This window comes from Bactrocera oleae, chromosome 5 (assembly GCF_042242935.1).
Source record: "Bactrocera oleae isolate idBacOlea1 chromosome 5, idBacOlea1, whole genome shotgun sequence".
Classification (NCBI taxonomy): domain Eukaryota; kingdom Metazoa; phylum Arthropoda; class Insecta; order Diptera; family Tephritidae; genus Bactrocera; species Bactrocera oleae.
The window spans coordinates 4,034,940-4,055,417 of record NC_091539.1 but is presented as its reverse complement, the minus strand read 5'-3'; the positions used below and the strand labels follow the sequence as shown (position 1 = coordinate 4,055,417).

Genomic DNA, 20,478 nt, shown 5'->3' with positions numbered 1-20,478 from the left:
ATATGCATATAATAAAAATAGTAGTAGTTTTAGAAGTGAAAATATAAAAAATACTATATAAAGTTTGAAAAATTTTAATTTCCAAAAAACAATAAATTCAAAAACTTTTAATATTCGAAAATACAAAAAAAGTTTTAATTTTCGAAAGTAAAAAAAATTTAAAAACAAAAGTATGATTGAATAAAAAAATTATTTCAGTTTTAAAATTTTCAAATCTTTTTAAAATTGGTTATTTTTATAAACAATGTATGAATTCGTTATCAAGATACATACATACATATGTATGTAGATATGAATTGTCGGAATGTGTGTTGAAATTAATTGCTCATAGACATATATATGTACATAGATTTGTGGCGGTAAAAGTTTCAAAAAGTCAATAGATGGCGCTGAAAAAGTTATGTGAAAAATGTGTGTTTATTATGATTTTGTTTAAATACACAATACACGAAATTAAAATTTTGAGATAAAATATAATAAAAAAAATTTTATAACAAAAAACAATTTTTTAAAAATATTTTTAAAATATTAAAAATATATATTAAATATAGACGGTCAATAATAATATAAAAATGAAATTAGAGAAAAATATATGTAAATAGATAATACAAATAATAGTCAATGGAAATAAAAAATTTATAAAAAACAAACATATTTCAACATTAGAGATTTTAAGATTAGTTTAATAAGTTTTATAATAATTTTTATTTTTAATATTTTAAAAAATATTTTAATATTTTAAAAAATATTTTAATATTTTATAAAATATTTTAATATTTTAAAAATAACAAAAATAAAAAAAAATATTAGCAAAGAATATATAAAAAATATTTATTTTTTAATTAAAGTAATAGTAAAAAAATGAAAAATTTATTTAAAACAAAAAAACATATTTCTACATTAGATATTTTAAGAGAATTTAATAAGTTTTATAATAATTTTTATTTTTCATATTTTAGAAATATTTAAAAAAAAATTTAAAAATAAAATAAAACACAAGCAAAAAATCTAAACAAAAATATATATTTTTTTATAAAAAGAATAGTCGAAAGAAATAAAAAATGTATAAAAAACATACTCGTATTTCAACATTAAAGTTTTAAGAAGATTTAATAATTTTCGATAATTTTTTTTAATTTCTTAAAAAATATTACAAATAACATTAAATATAAGCAAACAATATAGAAATAAAAAACCAATTTAAAAAATTGTTACAAAGAAAACAAAAATTAAAAAAAAAATTGTGATTATAAATAAATAAAATAAATATAAAGCGAATACGTAAAAATTTGGAAAATTACGCAATTAAAAAACTTTTGAAAGATATTAAATAAAAGCCAGTGAAACGGTTATTCACGTAGAGTTTATTCGCGCAAATATGAATCACTACCTATACTTCTTCGTTTCTCTCTAAAAAATTCCACTATGGCATGTGACCAGTTTGGCTTATTATACAGAAAAAGATAAAAATAAAACTAAAACGCGAAATTAAGCAAACCTTATTTTCTCAATGCCAAAATCGCATGAAAACGTTAATTTTATCTGAATGTACTTCATACTCAAAGCAAATACGATAAAAAAAGAAATAAAAGCAAAAAAAAAATGGTAAAATAAACTGCACGCGAAAATGTGAAAGTAAAATGATTCAGCCGTTCTAGAATTAAACAATATAATTGAACAGCAACAATAAAATCAATGCTTCGCCATTATCTGCAGTACAAAAATATTTAACGCAACTAATCGCTTATAAAAATTGATTTTCTTATATGAATATAACATATGTACATAAATTCGTATGTATGTATGCACTATATAAATTAGTAAGCAAACAATTTATTAACAATTAATAGCAAATAAGCAAACAAAAATTTTTTTTTTAATTTTCTTTTTATAACAGAAATGCCGCACGACCCATAAAAGCTGATAGTATTTAGATAAAACCAGAAAGCAACTTGTCTTATCTAAATATGCTAAAGTAGCATATATTAAAAAATTAAATAATAATGGAAATGGAAAAAAGAAACAAAATCAAAACAAAAAATGTGGCATAGAATAACGAAGGTAATACAAAAAATGCGAAATAAATCATAAAAAATATGTATATATGTATGTATGGATTTATAAAAATAAAATTATGAATGGGCAAAGCAAATGCTATGGTATACATGTAAGCGTATATATTTACTTATTTATATATGTTTATGTATAAACAAATTGATAGCAAAAAAGGCTTGCGAGCAAAGATTAGCGTCAACGCAACAATTTCTAGCTGCCGATGATGACATTTGACGTTTTATAAAATGATATAGATAGATTTTTTCAACAGCATACAAATGTACATATATATTGTTTGTCTTATAATATATATATTTGTCTTATATAATATATGTATATTACTTTGTCTTATATATATATATTACTTTGTCTTATATATATATATATTACTTTGTCTTATATATATGTATATTACGCTTGTGTGGTTGAGCGGTTACTCGAAGTGATTTTTTGAACTGAGATTTGTCTGTTATTTTCGTTTAATATTATGCCGCATCGATTGTTGATCGCACGTGCAATCAGCATTTCTCGCTGCTGTTCGTTGCTATCTGTCTATTTTTACACTTTTGAGGCAAATGTACTACATTAGGGTAGTTATTGTTTAATTTGCACAGAGCAAAGTCGGTAATATAGAGCAGGGTAGATAATTTTTGCAAACAAAATACAAGCATAGTAGAATGATACACATCGAAAACAAAAGATCAAAAAAACAAGTATTAAGGGAAAAATAATTTACGGGCGAACTGAGGTCGGGAAAAGAAAGGTGTGGGGGGCGTGGTTGAATTTTTTTGGGTTAAAAATTGTTAAACTCGATTTGCGGCAAAACTGCGCGTCCTATAGAAAAAACTTGTATGTCAATGTTGTAGGCAAAAAAAATATCGATAACTTTTGTATGTAGACGTTTTTTACAAAAACTCAAAATTTAATTAAAAAATTTAACTAACCAAAATGTGTTTGAAAATTTCAATGTGCCTAACGTTGCCAGAGCGAGCTCAGCTACGGCGATCCCTACTGATTATGTGTGCTTTGCATTTAAGACTTCCGGAACGTGCAATGAAACTGCGTCAGTAAACATATAGAAATAAAAAATTAATGTTATAATGTATATACCTATAGGTATAGATAGATGTGTTTAAGATTTGTGGTATAATACTATGATCTGACCGATGCTTAATCACAAGATTTAGGCTGTTGAGTAGATAATCTCACTAATCAACTAGATTTAGCGAAATTCGGCCAAACATAAATGACACTTGTTAATCTCCTCACCAAGTAGATTTGAAGCTAATCAATTCGAAATCTTTCTGTGTGACCCTGATTTAGCGCCATCTGTTTGTCAGTAGGTTAATTTATCACATTATCAGAGCTGATTTAGACGCTGCAAACTGTCAAAGTGAAAAAAATAAAACAAGCAAATAAAAAACAAGTAAATAATTAAAACAATATCAGCTAAATAGCATCAAAAAAGAGGGTAATGTGGTGTGAGGCTGCCGAAGCCGTTCAAATAGAGTTGTGGCGAAAAAATGCTACAGCTTTGAACGGTTGGACAGTCTAGATTAGTGAGTAGATAAAATGTAATCTAATCACTTCAAATTTTTGGTGGGAATATATTATTAAAATTTTAAAAATAAATTTAATTTGTCAGATACTGATTGGAATTTATGCCCGGTCAAAGATTGTTTAATATTTTAGCAATAATAAGAAAGGTTTTATGCCTACAAAGCTACAATAACAACTTGGGGTAATCACACGCTTTGGTAAAGGCTATTCTTCAAAAAATTTTAATATTATATAATAATAATATAATGTAAGCAGAATGCTTTATCTATTACTTTTTGTATCCAGCCTTAATCAAATGGTTCCAAACGGTTTTTTTGTACAATGTTTAGGTCCTGGACAATCGTAAGCGATGTTTGGACTCGACGATTTCCATTATTTGATAGATTTTTTCGATAATTGGTCTTCCAGAGCTTGATGCATCTTTGACATCGAAATTACCGGAACGGAAAGGAGCGGTAAAATTTTGGTAGTTTTCTTTGCTAGTATCCATCTTTGACGCGCGCTCAAACAAAACTAAATCCACCAATCACAAAACTGTCAAAAAAGCTTTTTTAGTATGAAATGTCATCGTTCTAACGCCATCTCGCTGAACCCGATCGGACTTATACAACGCGAGATACAGATAAATAACTCCACCTATTGGAAAAATTAACGATTTCTTTTTACTACACCTACGAAATACAATTTTTAACATATTTCAATAATTGAAATATAAAATATATTGCAAAAATTCCATATAATTATTAGGTAGATATACCGCATACACCACATATACTGGTATATAAATTATTCTCGCTTTTTCTTGCTAAAAGCTAAAGGGCCTGTACGCCCTTCGCTTGTTTGCCAAGGGCCGTGGCAATGTGTAACACAAATTATTTACATACACACAAATAAGTGGATGAAAAGCTATTCTATTTTCATTACTTTTTTTCAATTTTTACACTTTATGCTTGTCTTCACTATGTGTGCCTATAGTCTGACAGCTATGTGGCTTTGGTGTTTGCTTGAAACAATATGTATGCTATATATAGTAGTTTGTTGTTGTAGCGAGATATATGTATGTCGAAAACACTGTGCTCCGCTCAACCCCCCTACCGCAGACAATTTGAACAGCTGTTGAGTGATTTTCGTTATTCTAAGTAGACACGTATGCGGGAAATGGGGGCTCGTTGCTCACAAACACACACATATGCATACGTATATGTATGCATATATTTACAAGTACATATAGACATTTATGTGTAGGTATTTCTATTTATGCATTAGTACAATGAAAAAGTCTGTATATCTATAAAACTGTATGTATGTATGTATGTAAATACACGTGTGTATGCATTTGGCGTGTGATCTCGCCTGTTTTTCGCTATCACGTGGCATTTTTTTTTCGCAAATGCCAATGTGCTCATGTAATGATCAACCGGTTCGTGAGCAGGTGAACTACATAATTGCAAGCTACAGCGGCGCACACCCCTCTTCGCTACAATTAAATACAAACATATGCCTTTACATACATTTACACTACATACATTCAATGGTTCGGTTTGCAATTTATAGGAATTTATTTATTTTATTATTATTTTGCTTTTTTTTACAATTTTCTGCCAACAACCGCACCGTTGGCTCGCCGTCATATCGGCCGTACGAGACACACCTCCCTACTTCGAGTGCTGTGTATACTGTTATTTCATGCCGTTCATGGTTTATTGCAGCAGTGCTGGTGCTCTGCTTTAGCGGTGTAGCTGGTTGGTTGGCTGTGACTGGTTCGCTTACGTGTGCCTACATGTGAGCCCCCTTTTCTATTGAAAAGTATTTAATATTTGTGCAATGTGGCGCGATTTATATTACTACAGCACTAATTACTGCGTGATTGTTTTATTTTTATTTTTAAATATAAATATACAATTTTTTTTTGGCTTGTAGACGTAATTATTGTAATGTAGAATTGTTGGTAGTATTCCACTCATTACTTTTAGAAAAAGTAAAATGAAAATTGCTGCAAAACGATATGGAATATTTATTCTTAGCTGACTTTATTAAGCGTTCAGCCAATGAGCGTTTTATTTTTATAGTGATATACTTCATTTTAAGCTAATTATAAATCAGTTTTGGTGTTTTTTTTCGGTCTATTGTTTACATTTTCACTTATTGCTTCCAAGTTTTTTTGTTTTATTTTTCAGTTTTAACTGATGAATCAGCTAATTTTATTAATTCACGTTTAATTCCGATACGAACAAAGAGAGCAAATAAATTTTGAAGACAGAATAACCGCTTCTGCAGGCATAATACGTTATTAAAAATGCATATATGTATGTATGTATCGAAATCAGCAAAGAAGTCACGCAATATCATATGTGTAAGCCAGAAAATTGACTTCGACCTTCTAACATTTATAAAGGAGCTAGTCAAGAGCTGTGTTATAAAAACTTATTTTATTCAAATAATAAAGAAACAGCAAAGAAGACGATTTTTAAACAAAAATAATGAAGAAGAAACACTTTAAAACTACTTGGGAAATAGCTTACACCATTCCAAAAAAAAAATCGAGGCAGATTCGTGCATTTATTAACGTATGTACATATATAACTACGAATATTGACATAACTTTATTGCTTTTAGACACGGTTATGAAATTTTAACTTGAGTACTTTGAATTTGGCACTTCAAAATCCATTAGCATTTGGTAGGCAAATTTAAAAACTGCGCAAAAAGTTAAAAATTTACTAATTTATTGTATAATTATTGCAGACCAAAAAAATGAAACCAAATATATGATTTTCTATGTACATGAATGAATGTATGCCGCCCAGAGAATTCCTTATATGCACACGCTTAAATGTTGACATGTTGCATTTTATATTTTTATTTACATATATATGTATGTACATAACCTAATATCGTTAATTAATAAATTTAAATTTTTTCTACTTTATACCAAATCAAACTGACAGCAACCCGTGCAATCTAAGTGATACAATACGAAGTACATGTAGGTAAGGAATTAACGACAATTTTTTTGTAAAAAACAAGTACTGATTTATTCTCTTGCGCAACAATTACGAAACATTGCAATTATTGGTATATAATATATGTAATTCCTAATCCAGACGTTCTAGATACCAGCATATCGAGCAAGTGGTAGAACTTTACTTTTCCACAACTATGTAAAAATATGTACATATGTATATGTATTTTAGTTATAATATTATTTATATTTGCACATACTTATTGTATTTTGTAAATATTTATGATATTAAAATGTTTATTATGTAAACCATTCATATAAGCAGTACCGTTAAAGATTATGTGCGAAAATATTAACAAAAAAAATTGAGAAACTTGCGATTTATACTATTTTACATTAATAACTACATTAACAATATATAGTCTTACCTTCCCAATATCTCTTTCGGTTCATATTTTGCGTAAAAGCCCTTGGCCGCATCCTTATCGGGCAAAACATCATCCTCTTCCTCGTCCTTAGCCATTGGTTCTGGCGGAATTTTGACGGTCAAATTCGGAAGTGGTAAGAAAATTCAATGCGCTGCGCACTGTCAATTTAAGCGTTTTAATCCAAAAGCAAATTAGGTATTGAGAAGTGTGTAAACTACACTTTAATACTAAGAATCAGAGCACAATGTCAATTAGTAACTTAACGCCATTAGTCGCTTTTAGTTGACTAATTAGAGGCCGAGTATTTCGCAAAGGAATAGATTTGGGTTATATAGCGTCTTAGCAACCGCTATGATTATTTATTAATTAAAGACGTTTTTAAGTTTGTTGTTGTTGACTTATCATTATTTCATTTATCAGCAATTTTCGGCTTGGCGTTTGTATTCTAAATATTAATTAATAAATTATTTAATATAATTTTAGCAAACAAAATAATAGATAATAATAATAAATCTTTTTCACTACACTGCACTTGATTATATTTGGTATTACTTGATTTGTTAATTAATTTCACGTGATTCGCGTGTTGTGATACCTGTTCACATATTTATCATTACATTGCTTTAGACTTTACATTAGTTGTTCAGTCATGCGTCGCCTTATATTTAAATTTTGGTTTCTTTTTTTTGCTACTTGTTAGGATTTTCAGCGATTACACAACAACACAAAACTTTTGGTACATGTATGTATGTGAATATTCATTCAAATTTTCGCACCGCTATGTTGATATAGCTCGCACGCACGACAAGAGGCGAACAAAAACGTATCTCTATATGCATGTACTGCATTCAACTGAAGACGGTAACTGCTAGCAAGCTTGCTACATAAAAATTTTCCATTCATATCTTGTTTTCTCCTTATGTACTAACGAATATTAGAAAAACTGCAAAATAATTGACATATGGTTATGTCTTATTATTTGGTACCCTAATGTTTAGCTTTTATTATATATATAATATGTCTGCTTATCTACGCACAGCAAGGGTATTATTCATAGATAGAGATTCAACTTTCGTTAAAAAATTACTATGGCGCTGATTTCTTCTATTTCCATCATATGGCTTTTTCCAATCTACATTATTCGTCCGTCTGTCTGTCGTCTATTAAAATCATTCACCAACCTATTGTTTCCTGTAATTTGCTACACTTGCTCTATGGTCACCGTCACTGATCTGTGTAGCGCTTATTCCTACTTCTTTTCTTTTTGTTGCTGTTGCCGTTGCTGCCGTTCAATGTCAAAAAAGGTTATAGCACATCCAACGTTTTTGACCTCTTGCTATGGCCACCGATACATATCTGCCACACTGCACTACTTATATTTCAATAGCAAATCCTTACCACTAATTATTTATTATTATTTACTACGAAATTTGTTCACAAATTATTTAGCAAGTTTTCTTTGCGTTGGCAAATAGTTCATACTCGCAAAATAGCTATTTATATATAAATTTGGTGCGATTTCAGTCCAACACTTTTGCCGTCGCTGCGTTTCGCGCTGTTTCACTGTTGCTTCTTTATCCAATGACACTTCGTTTTTATTTAAACACACAACATATCAACGATACACACTCGCGCTTGCGTTGAGCTGCTCCACGCCGTGGTTTATTCGTTGATTCGTTCACAAATGGTCGAATAGCAACATTTCAATGAGCATGAAAATCATTTTATCTGCAAAAGCAAATGTCGAACAAAATAAAAATTTACAAATAAAATTGAAGAAATCCGGGAGATAAATGTGAAGACTATTTGACGTTCCCTTTTGTTCATACGTTCGTAGTTGCTAATTACTTAACCCTTCAATGCAGTGTTCGGCAGCTTTTGACGATGTCAGTATAAAACTTAAATGCACGAGTATTTTGACGTATTTATTGATTGGGCAGAGTTTGCAAATAATTTTATTATGTGATTATTAAAAATTGTTTATAAATATATATTTTAGTATCATTATAAGTGCAGGAAATATATGACATAATCCTTACAATGCCAACACACTGTGTGATAGGGTTTTCGTTAATAAAAATATATAAGCATATATCTGTACAAATTTATTGGTACTTTATTATTTTGGAAATTTTCAAACTTGTTTTTCATTTGTTTGATTTGTACTATAATTTTAAGTCTTTTTGTTTAACTATATTTGATTTTTCTTCGCATGATTTTCGCATTTTTCTTAGCAGTGGTTGGCTATTATTTATCAGCAAATATAGTTGGCAAGGCCAGCAAAATTCATTAATCTGTATTTTTCTTTGCCTAACATACGTAAATATTTACAATATTGAATTCCAAGCAACTTGCGTTGATAAATGTGGAAACCTATTAAGATTTGATGCTAAAGAATCAAAACTTAGATTGGTAGAATATATATCCTGTTATGCGACCAAACTTATAATACATTATGCATCTAAATACTCAAAATTCAAGCAGACTTTAGAGCTGCAACCAGAGATGTAAATGTAATTGTACGCTCTCTGCTGCAACTAAATTTATGTGAAACAATATTTTTTGGTTATTATCCAACATTTGTTTCACATAACAGTGGTACGAATTTAACAAAAAAAATATTAAATATAGATATATAATATATATGTGCATGTATACACATAGTTCAGCTGCAGATTGCTCTCAAGCTACGTGCAAATTTTCGCTGTTTTGTACCAACTATAGTTATATCTACATTTAACCTTGATCTTACCGATCTCTCACCACAGTCGGATCTACGTAAACGGAATGGACCCGGATTTTTATACGGCAAAAGACTGCCAACTCGGCAGCATACCTCAACATTAATTTAGGCATGTTTTCTCCAGCTGCAACAACAACATCCGATTTTCCGCTTCTAAATTGTTGATAATGGTGTTTTGGAGGATTCAAAATCTGACGCTTCATTAATTTTACGTTATGTCAAATGTGTGCATGAAGTTCATATGTATAAATTCGCAAATTATTTAAATTGCACGAAATTTGTAGCAATAACTAAAATAATACAGCATGTTATTTTGATGTAGGTATAAAAGCGAGTATAAATGTATTTATATTTTTTATTATCATATAACTTATAATTTTATAATTACATGTAGCTTTGTTGACGTATACACAGCATATAAAGCTGATGCATTGTCCGACTTAATGTTGTATGTGCCACTGCATATCAACCATAAGATACAACTGAGACTATATGCAATTACAGCTAGCAATTCTTGTTTCTATAATTTTTGTTATTTTAATTGAAATTGTTTAACTAGTGGTGTTTATTAGTAATTATTGCATAACTGAGTTGATCAACAGCAAATCGTCTGTATTCAATTTTCTTTTACTAGCACAAATATTTATATGCATATACTCTTAATTATGAAATACACATAAATATGTATATATATATTTATATACATGTATATTTATTTTCAATGCGACATTTGTAATTGTATGTAATTAGCATTAAACTTTTATAAAATATTTAATAATCTTAGTTTTTTTTTCAATTAATTTGTATGTACTATGATTCTAAATCATTCATATGTATGGTACTGGGTATATTACCCAAGATTTGCATGTAAGCACTGTGTATATGTATAGGAAAATCTACGGAGGAGAAAGAGCCAGAGCACCAAGCTTTTATTTATTAAAGTTTACATTGGTTTATAATGTGAAAAATCTAACAAAATTGTTGTAGTTGTATTTTGTGTCAGTTTTGAATATACAGTTGTGGTAAGGCGCATGAGCTGCATAATGAAATGCAAAATATATATAATATATTTAGGTTTTATTTTTTACATTAGAGATAAAATTTAATGTGTAATTAGAATTTTTATAAATTTGTGTATTGATGAATGACAATAAACAATATTTTTAATTTAGGCTTACAATTTAAATTTAAGCAAGTCCGTTAAACAAATAAACTTTTTGTCAAATATTTTATGAAATTTGTTACTAACTAGCAAATGCAGACTTTTATTAAATTTCTTTTTTATTTTAATTAAAAATATTTTTCATAACTTTTTGTAACATTCACATATGCATATAAGCATGTATATAATCTGTGATTGGTGGCTGTAAAACAATTAAAAGCACGCATTCTAATGTAAATATTGGTTGACATGTGTCTACAGTTAAAAGTAACGGGGCGGAATTGGTGTAGCGCATAGGCGTTAGTGGCAAAGCAACATAAAAGTGTGCGAGGAATCATTTGAAGACATATGTGTGTGTAAATTTTTGTATTTTGCATATTTTTATCTTACAGTGTACATATATACATGTACTACGATTGTTTAGTGATTATGTCTGGCATACGTATATACAGTTACATACATATATAAATTAGTTATAATTTAGGTATGAGCAAAATTTAGAATGTTTTTCAAGGTGTGTGTGTGTGTGTGTATGTGCGTATGTGAAAGACGCTTAAACAATATTGTAAAAATATATGTGTTAGGAGTTGTACTGAGTTCGTTACATTATCGTTACGCCTTAAACATGCTGTATTCTTGTGTAATGTATATATGTTTGTATTTGTTGCTTAAACATGCAACGCTCGTCATTTAATTGTTGTTTTATGCTACCTTTAGGCGTTTTATAAGCAATATTAAACATTACAAAAATATATATGTGTGTATGCATATAAATTGTTCTTCAGCATGAAAACAACATAAACAAATACAAAATATGTAAAATATGTATAGTTTGCGTGTGTTTTTGTTTACATGCGATTTTTATAATATTATTATAGCTAATATTAAGCATAAGCATAATTATTATTAATTATAAACATAAAATAATACGCCATAGTTTTCTTCTTGTTTAATATAAAGATTTACGAATTACAAAAATAATGCCTATATGAAAGAATGTGTGTAAAAGCTATAGCAAAACTCTAACAGAAATTGTCGAAATAAAACCAAACGCGATTTGAAAACATTATTTGCAAGTTTTTATACGTTTATATGTATGTTTAACAAGCGCTGTGCATGCAAGTTCTTATTTGTCTTATTCCATTTGCGCGCTCTGCTTGTAGTTGTGACTAATAGGAATGCAATGCTAAGCCGTGCTTTGCTTTATATCCATCATAACTGAGCGGCAGCCTTTGCTACACGCCTGCCTTATCTCATTTTTGTTGTTTACTGCTGCTTTAGTTTTTGTTGTTGTTGTTGTTGTTTATTTTTATGCTTACACCTGTTCTATATGTGAATGCGTACGCTACACCTACTGTTGCGCTTGAATTTTGGCCTGCATTTGTGCCAACATTTCCTGCATGCGTCGCAATTCCGCTTCCTTCTCTTGCAATATTCGATCCTTTTCGGAAATGACGCTGTTGACGACAATCTGCGTTGGCACCATAGAATCACGCTCGACTTTCATGCCATTCTCCTTGCGCCCTTTGGCCAAACGTTCGGAACGATAGTTTTCATAGTGCACCTCTTGTGTGACCTCTTGCAGGTCTTGCATGTGTGTGCTGAAATTGAAAAGAAAAAATTTAATAAAAATTAATATTAAAATTGCATTTATTACAAAAACCCAATTGCTGAGCTTACATTAACATTGTGCGTAATTTGATGAAATCACAGTGATCGGGATTTTCCACCTCCACGACACCCCAGGGATACAAGCGTCCACGCACTTTTTTGCCTTTCACCTCCAGCAGCGTATTTGCACCGCATACCGCGAATGGCACGGCCTCTTTCAGCTGCTTGACTTGTTCTTTGTAGTCCTCATCCTCGTCGGAATCACAATCGGGCAGTGGATATATTTTAATGCCGTGATCTTCAATTTCTTGCATAACCCGGCATTTGAGGCGTAGTATCTCCTTCTTTGTGAGGCAGTCAGCTTTCGCGATCACAGGCACTATATTCACTTTAGAGTGTAACTTTTTCATAAACTCAACATCTAAAGGTTTGAGACTGCGAAATAAATTAGCGAAATGTGTGATGAATAAAGTTATATAAAAGTTTTACAGTTATATGAAAGTTTTAGTTATATAAAAGTTTTACAGTTATATAAAAATTTCACAGTTATATAGAAGTTGAACAGTTATATAGAAGTTGAACAGTTATATAAAAGTTTTACAGTTATATATAGGCAGCTAGAAGTGATGGTCTGTCGAAATCTCTTCATTATATATAGAAGACAAGATGTGTGATTTCTAAAAAAAACCGTGTCTCCTTTAGCCGGGTCCTTCTTTATATATGTATACTCCCAAAGGCCTTAAAAGCGAAATTTAGAAATTATTACTAATAGGCCTAATTGTTGTTGTAACGAGGGGAAAGTACAAAATCAAAAGTCATCGAAATCACTTAACGGTAACGATCGAACCAAAGAGCAAACAGTGTTAACGGAGTAAATTTAGCGGGGCATGCAAAGAGGGTCTATTTTGAATAGATAGAAGTTTGTTGTGTTTGTTGTAGCGACAGAAAGAAGCAATTTCGAGAAATGGTGCCGAGTTGACTGTCCTTGGCCGGTTAAAAAAAGGGGTCCGTTCCGGTTACTTAGACCCGACTAACATGGGAACGGAGAGATAGGAGTTTAACATGTAACTCTGGTTTCACGCAGCAACACGAGCGCACGGTCTGCGATGGGTGCTGTTTCGACGCCAAGAATGCCATTCGCTAGCAGAGAGTCAATGAAAGTGTTAATAAGTTCGCCGTGAATGGTGTTTAGTATAGAGCAGACCGAGTGCCTTGTAAATGTACTGACAATAATCGCGGTTGTATTTGGAATGAAGAAGTACAGACTATCAAACGTGTCACCCAAAATTGTATGATAGTTTAGTGTCGGAATTTTAACGTCATTACGTCATGTCGACTTACCCATGCCCGAAAGGCGATATAAAATAGAAACAGCAGTGTATACGATTGTCTACAATATTGCGCCGATTTAGGCCGCTCTCATCGCGCAAAAAACGTTCATACTGTTCGTCTATGTATTCTAATATGGCGCTAAAACTATCCGAATTATCGATAGCATCCCCAAAGCCCGGTGTGTCCACAACTGTTAGACGCAACTTGACGCCGCGCTCCTCTATCTCAACTGTGGAGGCTTCTAGTTTCACGGTTTGTTTTTGTTTTTCTAAAAAAAAGAAGAGGCAAAAATGTAGAATTTATACAAATTTACAACTAAACATGACAACTCACCTATGGCATCTGGTATCACACGCTCCGGATACAAATCTGTCAGGAAAAGGCTGTTGACCAATGTAGACTTCCCCAAACCCGACTCACCGACCACCATCAGCGTGAATTCAAATCCTTTCTTCACCGATTTACGATGCACCTGATTTGGTAGATTGGCAAAACCCACATAGCCAGGTGTTTCAATACTCGAAAACTAAAAACGAAAATAAAGTCAATATGTGTAATAAAAACATAGTTTCGTTGCTGAAAAAAGTTTTAGAGTGAGAGAACGCGAAATTAGTGTGAAATTAAATTGAATGTAAGAGTATTGTAATTAATGCCACAGACATCGACCGACTGTTGTTGTAGTGGTCAAGCCTTTGTGGTAAGTATGTGGCTTACTGGTTGGTTAGTCATTCGAGCGTACGGGCGAACGCAAAGCCACTATGGAAACGTGACGCCGCATCAGCCACATGTCTTATACACCTTACACCGCACACAAACAGCACAAAGCAACAAGAAAATGAAAATTGCATTCATTCAACGTTGGTTGTGCTGTATTTAATGAGCCGACAAGATGGGTTGGGTTAGTCGCGCTTTTTGTTAACTGTTTGTGTTTTGAACTTGCTTTTAACGCCCCTTAGTATTAAAGTTTTATATTATATATACGCTAACAATAGCACAATTTATTTATATATTCAGAAGAACTTCTATATTAAAAAATAATAAAATATAATATTATTATAAATTTGCGTTTTAAAAGAGCGAATTCCATTAATTTCGAAAATAAAGTTCTAGCTTGACACAAATAATTTAAAATGTAACCAAAATAAAACAAACTACAATGAGAACCAGAAAAAACAAAAACAACTGTAATATAACAGCAACAATGCATATAATGTCACCGAAAGCGCACTGACGGCTAGTCGTGTGAAGATTTGTGGTGAATTAAAAGCGTATTAAGTGTATGTAATGCAATTATGCTATTGTTGTTGTTTTTGCTATTACATTGCTTTGTAATATGATGCACTTGTTAATTGTAAATAACTGAGTTTAGAGTTTAGAGGAATTACAGTGGGATTTTAAAATCAAAAGCGATTATGAAAGAGAAAATTTGGCATTAATGCTAAGTAAGAAAAGAGTTGTATTTCAATATGGTAGGTGTTAGAAATTTCTTAATATTATTTAGATATGGTCCGATCTAAATAATTTGTACGGAGATTCTACCGTTCGCGTCAAATTTCGTGAAGATATATTCTCAAATAAAAAAGTTTTCTGTTGAAGAATTTGATTTTTATCGTTCAGTTGTATGGCAGATATATGCTATAGTGGTCCGATATCGGTGGTTCCGGCAAATGAGCAGCTTCTTGGGGAAAAAAGAATGTGAGAAAAATTAAAGATCCATATCTCAACAACAGAGGGAATAGTTCGCGTATATACAGACAGACAGAGAGACATGGCTAAATCGACTCAGTTGATCAGGCTGATCATTTATATATAAATTTTATAAGGTTGTTGTTGTTGTAACGATTATCTAATCCCCGTTTGGGTGATAAATTCTAGATTCGTTGTCGTCGAGGTCATCTAACGGAAGGCCCAGGAAACGAGCTGTTTTGACGGGGTCGGACCATAGGGAGAGGAGTGTTAGATGAGTGGGGTTTGTTGGGCATGCAAAGAGGTGGTTAGTGTCATGCGGAGACTCATTGCATGCAGGACATGTGTTTGGTATGTCAGGGTCTATTCTGGATAGGTAGGAGTTTAACCTGCTACAATATCCAGGACGAAGTTGCGCGAGGGTCACTCTAGATTCGCGAGGCAACTCGAGCTCTGTGTCTGCAATGGGTGGTGGTTTGACTCGTATTACGCCATTCACTGAGAGGGAGTCAGTGAAGGTGTTAATGGCTCCACTGTGAATGGCGGTCAGTGCTTGTCTGAAATTAGTTGCGTCCGAAGTCTGGTCGGCGTGCTGTCTAATTTTATAAGGTCTCCGACGTTGCCTACAGAGTGTACAAACTTCGTGGCAAACTTAATATGCCCAGTTCAAGATATAAAAAAAAAACAGTCAACAACATACATTTACTTATTAGTTCGCTACAATATAAATAAAGTATTGATAATTTCCTACAAATGTATGATATTGCGCGATTACTCATATTGCACTATAATTTTCTGAGCTTGGATGAATGCAAAGTATATATGCATTTATTTACACACTTGATCCAATCGCATAAGCTATTCAAAAAACACTGGTAGTAGTTGTATATACATATATATAGATGTAATTTCCACTTATAAAAAAAACTTCCTTCAATTTTGCACACTTGTTTCATAGAAATAAAAACAAATGATAAAAATAACTCAGAGCTTTTTTAAAAATGCGCATATTTTTATTTGGTGAGTGTAGCATTATTTAAATGGAATTTTTTTTACATTTTATGACTTTGCTCAATGAAAATTTCATCCAAATATTGCAAAGAAAAGTGGCCAGCTGTTGAGACATATTAGAATCACGAGCGATTGTAGGCACGAAATCACATACATCATTCAGAAATTTTTAATTCATAACACTTTCAATATGAATTACACCGCTAAGGCTTATCAACAAAGCTACGAACCATTGGAATTTTCGCTTTCGCAAACACAAACGATAAGAAATTGTAGTCATAACGCGTGCATTGCATTTCAATCACAGCAAAATATTTTGCGTACCAACAACACACTTACCAACAACGCTTTCTATACAAAAAGAAATTATTTCAAGCAAAGCCATTAAAAGCGTCAACAAAAGTCAAACACAATTGGCGGCGTGCAGTGGAAACCACCGAAAAGCAGGGGGGGAAGAGAGTACACAACGCAAACTGATCTGTAACTCGAACAGCTAGGTTGGCTGTATAGTCAAAAATGCATAACACTCGTAATAGCATTGACGACATAATTTACACGCTTTACATATACAAATACAAACAGAAACGCTTTGAGGGACTGTAGTCACAGCAAAAGCGAACAATAGAAACATTGCATTTGCAGCGGCAGTGTTCGTTGGAGGGCACTTGAAATGCGCTTCAAGGCAGTTAAGAATGCATAACGGCGTTACTGTCTGCTCATATGTCTGTTCGCTTGTAATTGTACATTACAATTCAGCATACTGAATTAATAATTCAACAATTCTCACTCGCTCGCTCAAATGATTTCAGATTGGCATGCCACAATTTAAAAACAGACAGACCGACAGCCAGCAACGGTGCCGCCAGCACTGCACTTATAGCAACTTTTACACTTAGGAGTACGCTTGTATGCTTTACTGATTGTTTGATTTTTTGCGCTCTGGCACTGCTTAACATTCGTGGGTGTTGCAGTAGCGTTCTAGATCGACGGGCTATTGCTACTACTCGCTTTTAGTGCACAATACTCGTCCCCCCGAAACGTACACACGTGTGTTGTTGTTTTAGAACAACGACGTAATTTTTTTCTTTTTATTTCTCTTATTTTCTATTAATGTGTTCTTTACATTTTTTCCTTGTTGTTGTTGTTGTCATAAAGGTGATTGAACTGTCTACCACTTGTCAAACGGATATGTGCGACTTTGTTTGAACTGGCTGACTTTTGAAGACGCGTCTGTTAGTACTACAATATATGACATTTTGTATGCAAATTAAGGTTATGCCCGTAGTAGCGTAATTGTGCATAATTAAAATTAATGAAACATTTCTAAAGCGAAAGAAACTAGAATAATAAAATATTAGTTAAGAATTGTGAGCAAATTTTGTGAAACAAAATATTATTAATGCCTTTTCAAACGAGTAATTTCAGTTCACGATTTCATTGACCCTCAAAAATATTTTTGATGTACATTCATATGTATTTATGCAAGAACTAATATTCCCGTTCCTAATAATAGCAGCCATCCACAATAAACCAACGCATATTCAATATACAAAAGGCACACTTGCAGTTAATTATAATTGATAAGTAAAATATTATATATACATACATACATATGAATATGTGCCGGAAATGTTATTGGCGATACAGTATAATAAATGAAGATTAAGAGGATTTTTTAATGATTTATAGCGATTCAGAAGTTTTCTTACTTTTTGGGGTAATATTTCAGAATTCCTGTGCACGCCCCATTTAGAGCATTTACAATTAAATATAAAAGAATGCGTCTATCCGTAGCTAAATATATGAGCTCCTCCAACTCTTTGTTAGGTTAATGTAAACTTACGATTTTGTTGTATGGCTTTTAAACATTAAAGTATTAAAGAACCTAAAAGTAGGTATATTGTGTGCGTTATAGAGAACATATATAAACTTATTACACATTATCTACTTTGGAACTATAAGCAATCACACTTTATCTTGACGCGGTTGAAACATTAATGTTTGCATACATACGATATCGAGGTATTTCTATTGATAAAAGTCATCTAACAAACAAGTAAAATATGCTTGTAAATATTTTCCGAGCTCTCTAATTGTAATTAGCTTTTACACAAGTCTGAAATTGATCAGGTATGTACATGCATATGTATGTATATTTTCAAAGCCGGTTTTTTATATTGTGGTAAATATTTGTTTTCGTCAACACAAAATGTACATAGTGACTAATGCTAACAACAATTCCTCCTTTGATGCTGTTTGTTTATAAAAAACCTAACTCACACTAATACAAATAAAAACACAAGTTGAAATTAGGATAAAAGGTGTTGGGAGATAAAATGCGCAATTTGCATTAATGAAACACCCCCGACAATTTAGGTTGCTCGTGTTTTTTGAGTTCAATTGACTTTATGCTGCAGTTATCAAAGGGTTGCAGTTTATAGGTAGGGCGCTTTGTGCATTCAGATTTATTTCCGCGATATATTGCCACTTTGAGTATAAATATTTGATTTTACTGACTTTGTTAACACTGTTATATGGTACGTAGAATCATTTTTTGGAATACATATCAATACTACAGCTGCATATGTTAATACAGTATGTAAATTGTAGTCAAGGGTTTTAGCAGCGCCTTTTAAATTATTGTGATTGGATCGCTTTATTTGTCAAAAATTTCAAATAGCATAAATATACACAAGAGCACATTATATGTATTTTTACTGATTTTTGTTTTTCTCTGTAACATCTCCATTTATTTAATGACTTAATAATAATATACAATATTTGTTGCAATGGCTCAGTCAAAAAGGAGAAACAAACCCGCAAAACCAGAAAAAAGCATAGCACGGCAGCACAGGCAGCAAGGAAAACAAGCATACAGGCACACATGCTGTCAGCCAATGAGGCAAACCGCTCTCGGAATGACCTGCTGCAACGGCAACCGCGCCCTTGAATGACTGTTTCATTTGTGTGCAGCTCTCAAACAACGAATTTATAAATAAAATTCAATATAGAAAAAAATCCAACAAAACATAGTGTTACATGTATGTATGGACTGTAGCTTGGGAAAAATTTGTTAAATTTTTAATGTTTAGCTACTAAACTTACCGATTTTGTGTCTGACATTTTGTCTTTTTGCTGTTGTCCTGTATTCTTCTTTTACTTATGCAGCAACTTTTGTTCAATTATATATGTATAAATACTTTTTACTTTTGTTTGTTCACTTCCAGCAATTGTATATTATTTCGATCAAGAAAAGAAACAAAACGTGTAAAAACGCTATAAATTATTGCAATTGAACAGCGTATATTCAACGCACCCAACACAACACGAAAAAAAAACAATAATCAAATTTCACATATGAAGCGTTGCGGTTTCTGCAGCAAAATTCGGTTGGCGTCGACGTCAGCGTCGATGACAGCAAATTTTCTTGCGAAGCAGACAAAATAAAAGGAGCAAGAACAGCACGTTGCGTCAATTCACAGTGTACGTGGAAGCAGAGCTGTTGATTCGCGTCGTTCTTGTATTTGCTGCTGCTGCTGACGAAGTTACGCTGCCTTGTTTATCTTGCTTATATATATTTTTACTTTAAAACTTCTTACAACTTTCACAATGGTTTTTTCTGCTGTTTAATATCACAATTTAAGTGTGCGTGCGCAAAATATTAATTGGAGTGCAAATTATGAACACAAACTGTTTTTTATTGCACATCAAGCGTAGCGCATTGGAAGCACAACAAACGAATTTATACCAAATGCACTTAATCCAAGAGGGAACAGCAGCGATAATTAATTGCAGCTAAACGTACACACATTCACATACACAAAACAACTTAAAATACTTAAAAATCACCGGTAAAACTCCTAAACGGTTGCATTTCAACTGATTTCAACTGACAAAATTTTACAGCGTACACTGAACGCTCGTGAAT

The 20,478-nt window shown here is 31.9% G+C and overlaps 2 protein-coding genes across 10 annotated transcripts in view; both read right to left on the bottom strand.

Moving 5' to 3' along the window:
• The window catches only part of PhKgamma (phosphorylase kinase gamma), a 40,106-nt gene extending 31,317 nt beyond the window's left edge, over window positions 1-8,789 (bottom strand). The window contains exons 1-2 of one of the 9 annotated variants that reach the window (XM_036359430.2): window positions 8,639-8,789; window positions 7,006-7,450 (exon numbers count right to left, since the gene is read on the bottom strand). In XM_036359430.2, the coding sequence (XP_036215323.1) occupies window positions 7,006-7,100 (95 nt within the window). In that variant the 5' untranslated portion in view covers window positions 7,101-7,450; window positions 8,639-8,789. The other 8 variants (XM_036359429.2, XM_036359428.2, XM_070109984.1 and 5 more) reach the window with 8 other exon arrangements.
• Window positions 8,790-10,085: 1,296 nt separating this feature from the next.
• On the bottom strand, window positions 10,086-20,459 carry Septin1 (Septin 1). Its single transcript, XM_014238048.3, has 5 exons — window positions 19,656-20,459; window positions 14,187-14,379; window positions 13,863-14,121; window positions 12,591-12,956; window positions 10,086-12,511 (listed from the first exon to the last, which is right to left on the bottom strand). The coding sequence occupies exons 1-5, from the start codon at window positions 19,671-19,673 to the stop codon at window positions 12,262-12,264; spliced, it is 1,086 nt and encodes a 361-aa protein (XP_014093523.1). The 5' UTR covers window positions 19,674-20,459; the 3' UTR covers window positions 10,086-12,261.
• Between the last annotated feature and the right edge of the window lie 19 nt (window positions 20,460-20,478).

Bases quoted from the DNA above. Each gene is read 5' to 3' on its own strand.
- Septin1 (XM_014238048.3), bottom strand. The intron at 14,122-14,186 runs GTGAGTTGTCAT...TCTTTTTTTTAG, and splicing joins TGTGATACCAGATGCCATAG to AAAAACAAAAACAAACCGTG. The intron at 12,957-13,862 runs GTAAGTCGACAT...TTTATTTCGCAG, and splicing joins ATATCGCCTTTCGGGCATGG to TCTCAAACCTTTAGATGTTG.